This window comes from Lupinus angustifolius, chromosome LG06 (assembly GCF_001865875.1).
Source record: "Lupinus angustifolius cultivar Tanjil chromosome LG06, LupAngTanjil_v1.0, whole genome shotgun sequence".
Taxonomy (NCBI): Eukaryota; Viridiplantae; Streptophyta; class Magnoliopsida; order Fabales; family Fabaceae; genus Lupinus; species Lupinus angustifolius.
In genome coordinates, this window is record NC_032014.1 from 5,844,025 (window position 1) to 5,856,582 (window position 12,558).

Here is a 12,558-nt window from a genome sequence, read left to right on the forward strand (position 1 = left end):
CCCTTCCTTATCTCAATCTCGTTCTGCATTTTAACATTAGTGTTCAAATTGTTTTGGTTCTCTTCATGTAACCGTAAGTTTGACCTGGAAACTGAATCCCGGAAGTAGTCTCTTTTAATACCTTAAAAATATAATCTAACTTAGAAATCAAAGGGGTCAAATTGGAGTTTTATGGTTGTACACAGACCCTTCCATTAAGATTAGGGGGAGTATTGGATGTTTTTGTATTATCAACACATTATCTATTATCATTCATGTATTAGTATCTATTGATTATTCATTGTAGATGATAGTACAGAAAGTATATAAAACTTTACATTGTTAATAAGTGATAGATGTATCGATTGTGTAAAGAACATTAAGTCATTATCCTTTATTAACTTATTTTACGAACTGCCAATCATTATTAGCACGAGTGGGTGATGTGCTGCTATGGGAAGAAAACATGTATAAGTCATACCCTATTCTTTTATTGCAACTCAGATTTGGATTTTCTGTCTATATCTGTCAATTTCATAAAACTTTTTATGTGTTATTTTATCATATTTTGCAAGAAAGGAATATACAAATCTAAGTTGTCATGTCATCATTTTCACCAAATCTAAAAATACAAAGTCTAGTACCTTCAATATTTGACACGTTTCAAATAAGCCATAAAGAGTAAGGAAGAGTAAGACAATTAGAAGAAGAAAGCTTTTTCCTTCAACATTGAGCTTGAAGAGGCAGAGCTACATATATTGGTTACTTCACTTCATTATCAACTTCTCTAATGGAGTAATGGCTTCAACCACTGCTAAGGTTAGCCAAGAATCCAAGAAGAACATTAGTTTCACAAGTGTCAAATCACTAGCCGAGTCACCAGAACTCACCTCTATCCCATCCTCTTACACCTTCACCACTAATCCAGATGATGAAATAGTTGTAGACTTTGATGATGTTAATGATCCTATTCCCATCATTGACTATTCCCTCCTTGTCACTGCTACACCTTCTCAAAGGGCCAAAACTATTCATGACATAAACAAAGCTTGTGAGCATTGGGGCTTCTTCATGCTGATCAATCACTCAATATCAAAGAGCCTAATGGAGAAAATGGTTGATCAAGTTTTTGCTTTTTTCAATCTTAAAGAGGAAGAGAAGCAAGAGTATGCAGGTAAGGATGTAATGGACCCATTAAGGTATGGAACCAGCTTCAATGCTTCAGTGGACAAAGTCTTGTTCTGGAGGGATTTCCTTAGAATCTTGGTGCACCCAGAATTTCACTCACCTGATAAGCCAGTTGGTTTCAGGTTTTAGCTTATTTTCCACCACTTTTTCTCGCGTGATTCTGGTTGATAATATTACTGATTTACTGATATTGTTACTTGATTATTTTCTGAATAGATAGGAAAATTGTTATTTGTATGATTCTCCAATGCTAAAAATTTAGAGAATTAACTCCAGCATGAGACCTATTAGAATAACTTGGTCTCAACTAGGAAGCACCACAATATGACATGAGGTATAGATATAACCCAGCTGCTGATATCGCAAAATTTAAAAATTAAAGGATACAACGTGACTATATAAGATATAAAATTAGTAGATGATTCACACAAGAGTACAAATCTTAAATTAAGCAGAGAGAAATAATGTTTTAAAGGTTAACATAATTCATTATAAATATAATAGAATACAAACATTTATCTAATTATTACAATATTTCCATATATGATGGAATAAAAATTCAAAAACTAGAACGGTAGAAGTATTTTTTATTTGTAAAGACACAACTAGGAGTATCAAAAAATGTATCCAAGTGTTCATCATAGATACTGTCTGACATTGATAGGTATCCAACATGGATGTGTGTCCATGTGTTAGGCATGCATATACATCTGTGTCATTTGACTCATTTCTCATCCTCACAAAAGGAGGGGCCACATTCTTTTGCATTTTCAGGGAATTCTAAAGCCTTGTGTGCTATATTTATGGATGCATGGACTAACCATTAGGAAAAGGTACTTTATAGTCTAACTTCACCTGTTTTGTTGTTTAAGGGATACATCTGCAGAGTACTGCAAAAGATCAAGGAAAGTGGGAAGGGAACTACTGAAAGGAATATCAGAAAACTTAGGATTGGAGCCCGATTACATAGACAGAACAATGAACCTAGATTCTGGTTTGCAAATTTTAACAGCAAATCTTTATCCACCTTGTCCACAGCCTGAGTTTGCAATGGGAATGCCCCCTCATTCTGATCACGGCCTCTTAAACCTCCTCATGCAAAATGGGGTTAGTGGCCTTCAAGTGTTTCACAATAACAAGTGGATTAATGTCAGTTCCACTCCAAACTGCTTGCTGGTCCTTGTTTCTGATCACCTTGAGGTACATAACCTTGCTTACTTATATGAGCTATAAGTATCACAAAATGATTAATTACTAAATAGATAATTGTAATAGTTGATTGTGTTGCACCTACTTTAACTAAAAAAAGGCGGCCAACTGCACGAGGTTCCCACTTAGTGGAATTAGGGAGGGTAGATGTATGCAACCTTACCCCGCAAATGGAGAAACTTTCTCCGATCATATGTTATATCTTATCCATAGCGTGAATTATCATTTTAGAAACTGTCTCCAATCATATGTTATCAGTGTGACCGTGACCATACAAGTTGAGAGAGAGGGTCTGTACAAGATTTTGATTCTGTGATAACCTCTGCGCATTTGTTTTTTTGTTGTGCACAACAGGTTTTGAGCAATGGCAAGTACAAAAGTGTATTACATAGAGCAGTTGTGAGCAACAAAGCTACGAGAATGTCTTTGGCAACAGTAATTGGACCATCTTTGGATACAGTGGTGGAGCCAGCTTCAGAGCTGCTAGACAATCAAACCAATCCACCAGCATACTTTGGGATCAAACAGAGAGATTTTATGGAACTTCAGCGGAGCAACCAGTTTTATGGGAAATCTGTGCTAAACAAAGTTAAAATCTGAATTTTAATCATATGATGTACCTGTCTTCATCAGTGTTGGCTTAAGTACTAGGCTCAAAAGTGTAAGTTTATGACAAATATTTTGCAAAATAATTGAAGTTATTTGTTTGTTTTGCATAATTAATGAGAATGATCTGGTTCTAACACCAAGATTGGGAAAACTAGACAACTCAAGGTAGCTAAGCAGCTAAAGGCCAAACACAGACTAGACAATAATAGTTTAGCTTTGCAAGTGTGATTATATATCATCTAGGAGCTCTCCATCCAAAATCTTCATGTACTCCCACTTCGGCCATGAAATCCAGAGAGTAGTTTGGCTCTCGAACTCAGTGTTCAAGACAAACATTCTAGTCTCTACTCAATAAGTATGATATATGACTGAAACAATTCTAGAATCAGACTCTTCCACACTCTCCATCCATTATTTTATATTAACATATTGTTGATGTATAACTGAAATAATGGTCTCACTAATGATGGGCAAAGGATGAGACCAATGAACCCTCATTAAGAGGTTGTTATAAAAAAAATATGAGACTCGGATCTTCAATAAATAACAATAAACGAGTAATAAAAAAAATTATTTTATGTTCTCACAATTTGTACAATATATCTTTTATTCAAAATTTATCGTAAACATATCACATAATTAATATTTTTTGATATATGATGGGTAATTTGCTTTTATTTTGCCACAATTTGTTTTGAACCCCCAATTCTGTTTAAACTCCTACAAGTTTCAATTATTTAAATTAGGTGCTCAAATATTTTCAATAAAAAGTGTCAGGACAGAATCTTCACTATACCATTAGCATCCACATTTGACTATTAATACAATCACTCAACCAGAAACATAATAGCAATCACTATAAAGAGACCTAGAATACAAGTTGCAAAATATTGAAACTAGAATTGCATATCATCATTCCTCCTTCAACATGTAAAACAAAGTAACCTTTACCTCAAATGCTATATATCCAAATAATAAAGGGCCCACCAACTCATGATAAAACATTAGGCTCTGTCATCAAGCACTCTCCCATAACATAAGGCAACTTTCTTGGCACTTTAGACTTTATGGCAGCATGATATGTGTGCAACCTTGAAAGAGAGGACAAAAGCTTAATATCAAGATTGAAAAAGAGGGTGGAGAGTGGGACCCCCAGTTACCTAATGCGCATGCATTCAGTCATCAACAGAGTGCAACACTTCAAGAAAAAGTATATCCATTTACAGCACATCCCACCACTACCATCTTCATCTGTTCAATCTGTGACTTTTAGTCCTCCAAATAAAGCTATAATATAATCATTTTGGTCAACAAATTGAAATCCCATCATCCCCATTTTTTCTCCAACTCAAGTTGCAAGAGGTTGAGTTTAACATAATGGTGAAGTTGTTACTTTAGTGAACACGAGGTCACGGGTTCAAATCTAGGAAACAACATCTCCACTTGTGGGGATAAAGCTGTATACATCTAAGTGAGAGTCTCGTCCATTGGGCCACCATTTTTTTCTTGAAGTGGCAAAGTGGAGTACTATCCATTTCAACATTAGTGCCTTTATTTCCAAACCATATGTACACCTCAAGAAAGAGGATATAGAAAAAGAAGCATGCTAGATTAAACATATCAACCAACAAAGGTAAGAATTTCAAAAACTACACGTTTTCGTCATTCATGCACCCTTCAACCAACCTGTAAGTCATATTTCACTCCATTAGCACCAGTTTGGGACATCAAAGATTTTAAGTACTGAATGGTTCCGTCAATCACTAACAGTGGTTCCTTTCCTTTTGTGCCAGGAATTAAGCTCTCAAGAACTTTCAATGATTCACGGATCTTATCCGTTTTCAATTGTATATCGTCCACCATTGAATTATCTGCTACAGTTTTCTCAACACAATGTGCGCAGCCACTAGAAAGCTTTGATTCAGCATCACTGACACACTCAGGCATTTCGTTTAGTCTTAACGAACTAGCACAGTCAACGGGTGATAATGATATATTGTATCCACCATCAATTGACTTCAGCCTTTTGTTAGGCCAGTCAGAGCTAGCAATATCCTCATTAGTGTCTTCAAATTGTTCTTCCATCAAATGTGTCCTTTTAGTTTCCAAAGGAGAACGCCCTGTACTTGTTACCTCATTGTTGTCGTCATCATTATCATAATCATCATCATATTCATCATCATCATCAGAATAAAGCAATGCATTTATTTCTTCTGTGTCTTCATGCATTTCACTTTCTTCATGAGCTGTGCGATCCTTATCAGGCACTTCTGGTAAACTGTAATTGGCAATAAACTTTTGATCTTTATTTCTTGCCTTTCCCTCCACATTTACACCATAACCTTGAGCAAATTTCGTAGCAGTAACAATTGTACTATGGACAAGAGGGACAACAGGACCATAAACCAATCTTGTCATATTACCAGAGTGGTCAAAAATCAGTAACTTATTTTGCAAAGATGCATGATTTGCATTTTGCAAAGCTCTCCCGGTGTGGGTTTCTTTCAAACTTGGTTCTGGATTGGGACTCTGAACGAACCCTTGGTGCACTTCATTTGTTAGCTCAGTCTTCAGGCTCGGGATAGCAGGAGCTGTGAAACCTGGAAATGCACTGACCGCGGGAAAGATGCCGGCGGTAGACTTTGCATATGCAGGAAGACCGAGTAAGCTGGGCTCTGCCAGCATACTGGAGGGATTCAAATAAGATGATTGCCAAGCCACATGCTGTGGGCGAGGCCAAGAGCTATCACTCTTAACCATCCAACAGAATAAACAACCTAAAGAGTAGTGAAACCAATCATCAATGCTAAATATGAGACCCTTTAAGCTGTAAAGATGAAAAAAGTGTATCTGAAAATATGTACCAGGAAATGTGATGGTGCTCTATGAGAAATTCAGTAACTTGTTGCTTCTCTTAGGAACAAAGGAAAGAAAAAGGAAATTACAAACTCCAGCTTAATGACAAAGAAATGTGAATCGATCTACGTGATAGGCTTAAGCAACTGACGAAAGTACTCAGCCTGCAACGAGTAATAAGATAGCACTTAGCACTTAAAGTTCATAAAACTAGCTCATAACTGATAAAAGAAGCTTTCATGTTCATTGGTCAGATTGTGATTTTTATGCACAATAAAAACATACAGATAATTTTTTTTACCAAACAACTAGTCATAATTATCGATATTAGTTATGGGAAAGATCCCAAACTGGAAAACACAAGCAATCAGTAACATGTTACTAACCTGACAAAAGTGCAGGGGTTGAAAGCATGCTATCACTCTAACAATAATTGTTGATTCACCTTCAGCGCCACTCCAATGTTTCAATGCCCGAAATCTTGTTTGGCTTGCTGCTTGGTACACCATAACTTCTTTTGATCTTCACCACAATATTCAACCAATCTGAATGTATTGTACAACCCAAAGAAATGCCTAATAGAACTTGTTTGACAATGAAAACTTCGAGCTAAATATAAAATCAGGATCAGCTAAAACTGGTGAGCACTGAGCAACATGAGATGGGTTTCACACTGGAAATACAAAAACAATAGAATTGCCCTTCACTTCCTCTCTTTTATCCAATTTTATATTTATCATAAGAAATAACCAAATAAAGGCTGGTTTCCATCGTAACAGCTTAGAAAAAGGGACCAAAATTAACAACACTGGAGATTTATGAGAATGGTGATCTATAGAATGACTTTACAATACAAGTTCAACCGTATAACTTGGCGGAACACATCAACAGAAAGACCCAACCAACACATGCTGATCTCTTCTTCTGTGGATTTAGTAGATATTCAGAATCACTTCGAGCTTCAGGAAGATGTTATGAACTCAAAATAATCGATATCCCTGAGACAAAACAATTATGGAATAATCATCATAATTTACTTTCACCATACATCATTTAACAAAACTACAAACCAAATCAAGAAAAATCATAAAAACAAAAATAAAACAAATCTTTTATTCAAAAATCGATAACCACTGTGACAATGGACAAACACATTGCAACATACAATTCAGCTGTCCGTTTATTCAAAACAAACTAGTAGGGTCCTCCTTCTCTTACTTTTATAATCGGAATTCGGAAAGGGTTTAAGATTCCTTTTGGCCTCACAAAGGCCATTTAAGAGAATAATAAAAAAAGAAAAAAAGGAAGTAATCACCACAGCACTTGGTGGTAACTAACATATAAGAACATGAAGGCCATTAAATCAGTTACTCAAAATGTAACTCAATAAAACAAAGAAGAAGAAAACAAAATCAAACTGCTCCACAATCCTGAAGTTTCTCAGCAAATAACGTACGTTAATTTAACATAAAGATAACCCAACCAAAAGAATAAAGACATACCCTTAGAATATTTGATTCTAAAACCCAAGTTTCATCATGTAAATCATAGTCTAAAGCCTTCACTTTTTTTTAGAATTTCTTTTAATGTTGACCACCAAACAGAGAATATAGAAAACCCACAGAGCAAAAAAGAACTTAGAATCGGATGAATCAGTGTTTGAAATACTTACAGATGGATTAGAGGGAAATATGTATTGTTGAGCAGAGAGTGAAAGAAGAGAGAGAAGGAAATGAAAGAGAGTGAAAGAGTAGAGAGTAGTGGGAGAAGGAACCAGTCACAACAGAAAATGTCCAAAGAGGTATTGCTGATTGTGGATGTCAAACAGACAACCTAAATGTCACTTTTGCCTTTCACCTTTCCAATTGCATCTTACTCCATGCCACATATGTCTAGATTTAATATTGGAGAAATCCACCTATCTATACTATTAATAAAGGAAAAATACAAAATAACCACTCATCGTGGTGTAATTTGTGTTTTCCTATTTTGTCTTCAATATTTTTTTATTTCTAACAAAAAACCATATAATATTATTTTCTTATTTTATCCTTATTATATTCTTATTTTAAAAGTGTATTGAAAAAATTGAATATTAGACCAATTGAATAAATTCAACCGTAAATTTAGCGCAAAAAATTATATTTGAATTTATAAAATACAAATTATACATTACAAACGATAAAAAAGCGGGTTGACAAGCATGACAGTGCATGTCAACACGCTAGTTATTATAACGTTACTTTTCATCATATATTCATACAATTGATGACATGAATATTAAGTTTAAAAAAATCTAAATGAATTCCTACTCTTTAATATACATATACACTTGCATTAACTTATTCCATCAATTTTAATATTTATATACGATTAGTGTACAAATTTATACACAATTATTATATTATTTATCATTTATATTTAAATTACTTTTTTAAGAGTCAATGTCAATTAATTATGAATAATTGAATAATATATTGATAATATATAAAACTCATATATACATATTTTTTATTTAAAACTCAATTATTACTATAACTTTTATTTAAAATTCAATAACATCTAAACAGCCACATAACAATTACTATATCAGATGAATAATTTTCTCATAACTTATGGGATGCCCTTCAATTGCTTCTCCAAGGATTTGAGCTTGTACCCATTCTGGAAGGAATATCTTGATATCTAACTAGCCTATCACTTAACCAACAACTTGATGATGATATAGTATTTGATTTAAGTAATAAGAAATAGGACAATTGAAAGTATTTAATAAATGAGGGTTGGATAGAGATAAATTTATATAAGCATTAAAACTTTGGTATAAATAGTCTATAACTCTATATAGTCAAAATCTACCTAACTAGTAAAGGGTAAAAAAGAGAAGTTTTTAACAAAAAATATAAGAAATATTGTGAGACGAAAATAAAAATACAAAACTAAACCTCTCAAGTAATAATGAATCTAAGTATTCCTTTTTGCCATATATAAGAAATGTTTTTTTGTAAGATATGAGGCTGATTGAAATTAAGTGATCAATTTAATTCTTTTTAATCAAACCATTGATAGTAGAGTGTAGCCTTGTAAATTTTGCATATGTGCCTAAAATAATTAATTATGGGTTTTAACTCTTAACCAAAACCTTTATCAGCAATTCAAGTTACATGTTTCATGATTTGATTTTTCAACGTGTGAGTTGGCCAGAAGTTTTCATTCCTTCCAACCACTTAAAAAAGGTAGCTAAGTTAAATCATGTAAAGATACTGACCCTTAATTGATGATAATCAGAAGCAATGAACATTCTTATCATACAGTTGAATAGTTCTACTTAGAGTAACTATAATGACAATAACACTGCTCAAAAGGGTCAAACACAGTTCACAAGAGACATAAACATGTGCCATTCACTCATGAATAACACAATCCACTTATTAGAAACCTAATATGTTATTAATTAGACTTGAAATGCCACCCAATTGCCCCCACCAAAGTGAGCACATTACATTGGATGATCATGCTAAAGCATTACAACAACAACAAATAAGAGAATTATATGCAAATGCAAGATCCATCAAGTGCAATCCCATTTTTTGCCCACTAACTACAATTATGATGCAAATGCAATATATTACACCCGTGCATTTGATGAACCCAAAATTTTAAAGAGGCCAATGCCATCCAATAATGTATGTATAATACTGTAAATTATATGCATGCTGATACACCATATTGGTTAGAGTGGAGAGCACATATAGAAAATAACCAAAGTCTTATAATGAGGTCTACTCTTTCGGTTACAACCACACCCAAAGTGCGGTTAGTGTGATTGGATTTCAGCTACTGAATGCTTGAATTCAGGGATACCCTTTATCCTTTATCTAAATATTAACTAAAGTAGTCTAAATAACATCCATGGAATTCATTGCTTTCTACTTTTTGTTCTTTTTAAAGGCACAAACTCAGCAATTTTCCCCCTCCACAAATGATGCTTGGTGAGCTTTATCAGAAGCACTAATGGTTGTGAGCAAATCTATATTGGAGATTAGGAATATTGGAATGAGATAATCAATAATGAAATTTCCTCTCAAAATTAGTTGATAGTGAGAAAATTAGACATGAACTTTCTTTACCTCCATACAATTCAACCCATCATAAATCTAAATAATAACATCTAACTATATTTGGTAAACGGAAAAAAAATGTAAATTTCAGCCAACCATCCAATTCCAATGAACCCATTAAGAACTAATTCAACCCCATCATAGATCCTAAATATAACAAATACTAAACCAAGTGCATGTTCTTTACTAACATAAGTCATAACTCTGGTTTCACACGCATCAAATAAAAATCAAACTCCTAAATTAAGCAAACAATTTATCTCCATCCTTCATTCTTTTCCTACATAAATTCCCCTTCACATTCCAATCCCTCATTCACATTCACAAACCAAAACAACAAAAACAAAAAAGTTACAAACTTTGGTTCTTCCAACAGCAATTTAATCCTTCCTTTCTTCCTCCTCTGCAAAGGGATCATTTTTTATTTTTTGTTCTTCTGGTGGTTCCTGAGTTTCACATTTGCATGGCTATGAATGCGTGAAACTCCAGATACGCCATCGATTTGAAGAAAGAACATTGCAATGGAGGTAGAAAGAATGATTCAGTTGATGCTCTTATTTTGTAGAAAGCCAAGTTCCCGTGTAGCACTTGTGGGTGGAAACCATACCGCTTCTAGATTCTCCACACGCTAAAAATTTAATCTTGTAGAGTTTTTATTGATTTATCTATTTTTTTTGTTAATTTAATCATCTTCACTTTTCTGCATCTGGGTCATTTTCAATTTACTCTTGTAGCTTTAAACTCTCTTAAGAACATTATTTGAAGTTTCTGACAAGGGTCTTGCTTAGTTGACCATGAAATTAATGGAATTAGGTCGTGAATATAATAAGGCTAGGAAATGGAGCAAGTTGAAGCATTTGCATGATTTCAATTCTGATACTATTTTGGTGTTTCAGATTGCTGATGCACATGTTTTTAGCATTGTGTCAAGGTTTTTGTTTTTGGCTATGGTTTTTGTTACGTTACTTTTTTTGGGGTCTATTAAGGGATCCTCGTCAAGTTCAAATTCAGTTTTTTTTACTGGATTTCGTGATTCAGCATTTGAGTCCATTAATGCTGAGGCATTGAATTTGGCTCTGAATGAGTTAAAAGAGGAAGGTCTTGTCAAAAAGGAAGATAAGGCTCTTATTATGAGCCCTCCCAGTGGGTTTGAGGGTGTTGCTCTTTTGAACAATGAAGTGGACGTGGTTAAGGACTCTGATTTGGAGATAAAAAGTTCTGAACCAGATCAATTATATGATTTTGTGTACATGCCTAGCTTTGAGGATGCTAAGTTTGCTGATCGCATTCTGAAACCTAATGGCATTGTGGCTTTCCCATTGAGCATTAACCCATCAAATGCTGATTTCAGAAGACCATCTGATTATAAAGTTGTGTATATTAGGAGACATGGATCTATCATAGTTGCATTGAGGAAACTTGGCCTGACAGATAAGTTGGCAGATTCTTCACCGAAGAGAAAGCTATTGACAGCTGGGGCCAAGACAGTGGCCTTAAAGGGTCTTGAAGATGTCCTCCTTGAACCACCAGGAAAGGATTTTGCTAAATCAAAGGAGAACTTGAAAATCAGGTACCTGCCTGACTTGTTGGGTGAGCATTCTCTCGAAGGTTACAAGCGAAAAGTCTTCTTAGGCATTGGCTTGCCTGAGGAAAATAAAGCTGCAATTGAATGGTTCGAGAGGAACTACCCAAAGAAGAATACAAAATTTGAGATTCACAGTCTCATTGTTGCATCAGAAGACCCAGTTGTTCCCCATACTGATATTTCTGCTTGGTTGTCTAAGCATGTTAAGGAGGAAGAGTATGTTGTGATGAAGGCAGAAGCAGATGTAGTGGAAGATATGATAAGGAAAAAGACTACTCACTTAGTGGATGAACTCTTCCTTGAGTGCAATAATGAATGGTGGCAAACCGGTGAGGTCAAGAAGAGCGGGAGAGCATATTGGGAGTGCTTGGCCTTGTACGGGAAGCTGAGGGATGAGGGAGTTGCAGTGCACCAATGGTGGGGAAATGAGGCAGACATGGCACTTAATTAGTGCTAGCCTGCTAGGTGTTGCTCTGATATGATCTGTAGTATTACATGCTTGGCCTCTTGCTGGTGTTTTTTCTGGTTTGGTCTCTTTCAAGTTTTTGAATTTGTGCCCCATCGGAGAACTTAATGTGCTATTTATGTAGCCTACTTGTATTTCTTGATGTGCTAGTGTATAATAATAGATGATGATTTCTATAATTGATAGTATGCCCAATTAGGGTAAACCTTGTAGTTCTTCTGTTTTTGGGTAAATGATGACAGTGAGATTTTTATATGAGAAATGAGAAACAAGTTATATTACCTGCAACTTTTTCACTAATGAAGAGTAAACTAAATTGTTATATTATCTACAGTTCCACACCCTGGTTTAGTGGTTGTAATGGTAATTTATTGTTGTTGAAAAAAGTAAAAATAGGAATTATGGGGTTGAAAACTAAATAACAAAAATGGGTAAAAAGGCAACGGTTAATTCAAGAATGTAACATGCACCATATCTTGTTAATAAGATGCACAAAAGCCTCAGCCCAATAAGTAAGAAACCAAACATCATTCCACCAAGTGATG

At 34.6% G+C, this 12,558-nt stretch overlaps 3 protein-coding genes across 4 annotated transcripts; 2 read left to right on the forward strand and 1 right to left on the reverse strand.

Moving 5' to 3' along the window:
- On the forward strand, positions 778-3,181 carry LOC109349270 (protein DMR6-LIKE OXYGENASE 1-like). 2 transcript variants are annotated; one of them, XM_019590009.1, is made up of 4 exons: positions 778-1,289; positions 2,040-2,367; positions 2,731-2,992; positions 3,127-3,181. In XM_019590009.1, exons 1-3 carry the CDS (start codon positions 778-780, stop codon positions 2,974-2,976), a joined length of 1,086 nt encoding a protein of 361 aa, XP_019445554.1. In that variant the 3' UTR covers positions 2,977-2,992; positions 3,127-3,181. The 2 variants fall into 2 exon arrangements, with proteins under 2 accessions (XP_019445554.1, XP_019445553.1); XM_019590008.1 differs by lacking the exon at positions 3,127-3,181 and having other exon boundaries at positions 2,731-3,083.
- LOC109349271 (transcription factor bHLH143-like) lies at positions 3,761-5,970 on the reverse strand. The gene is made up of 2 exons (XM_019590010.1): positions 5,850-5,970; positions 3,761-5,762 (listed from the first exon to the last, which is right to left on the reverse strand). The coding sequence occupies exon 2, from the start codon at positions 5,743-5,745 to the stop codon at positions 4,663-4,665; it is 1,083 nt and encodes a 360-aa protein (XP_019445555.1). The 5' UTR covers positions 5,746-5,762; positions 5,850-5,970; the 3' UTR covers positions 3,761-4,662.
- Positions 10,593-12,301, forward strand: LOC109349278. The gene has a single exon (XM_019590019.1). The coding sequence runs from the start codon at positions 10,757-10,759 to the stop codon at positions 11,996-11,998; it is 1,242 nt and encodes a 413-aa protein (XP_019445564.1). The 5' UTR covers positions 10,593-10,756; the 3' UTR covers positions 11,999-12,301.

Coding starts and splice junctions, on each gene's coding strand:
- LOC109349270 (XM_019590009.1), top strand. CDS start 778: ATGGCTTCAACCACTGCTAAGGTTAGCCAAGAATCCAAGAAGAACATT. Junction 1,290..2,039: donor GATAAGCCAGTTGGTTTCAG/GTTTTAGCTTAT, acceptor TTGTTGTTTAAG/GGATACATCTGCAGAGTACT. Junction 2,368..2,730: donor TTGTTTCTGATCACCTTGAG/GTACATAACCTT, acceptor TGTGCACAACAG/GTTTTGAGCAATGGCAAGTA.
- LOC109349271 (XM_019590010.1), bottom strand. CDS start 5,745: ATGGTTAAGAGTGATAGCTCTTGGCCTCGCCCACAGCATGTGGCTTGG.
- LOC109349278 (XM_019590019.1), top strand. CDS start 10,757: ATGAAATTAATGGAATTAGGTCGTGAATATAATAAGGCTAGGAAATGG.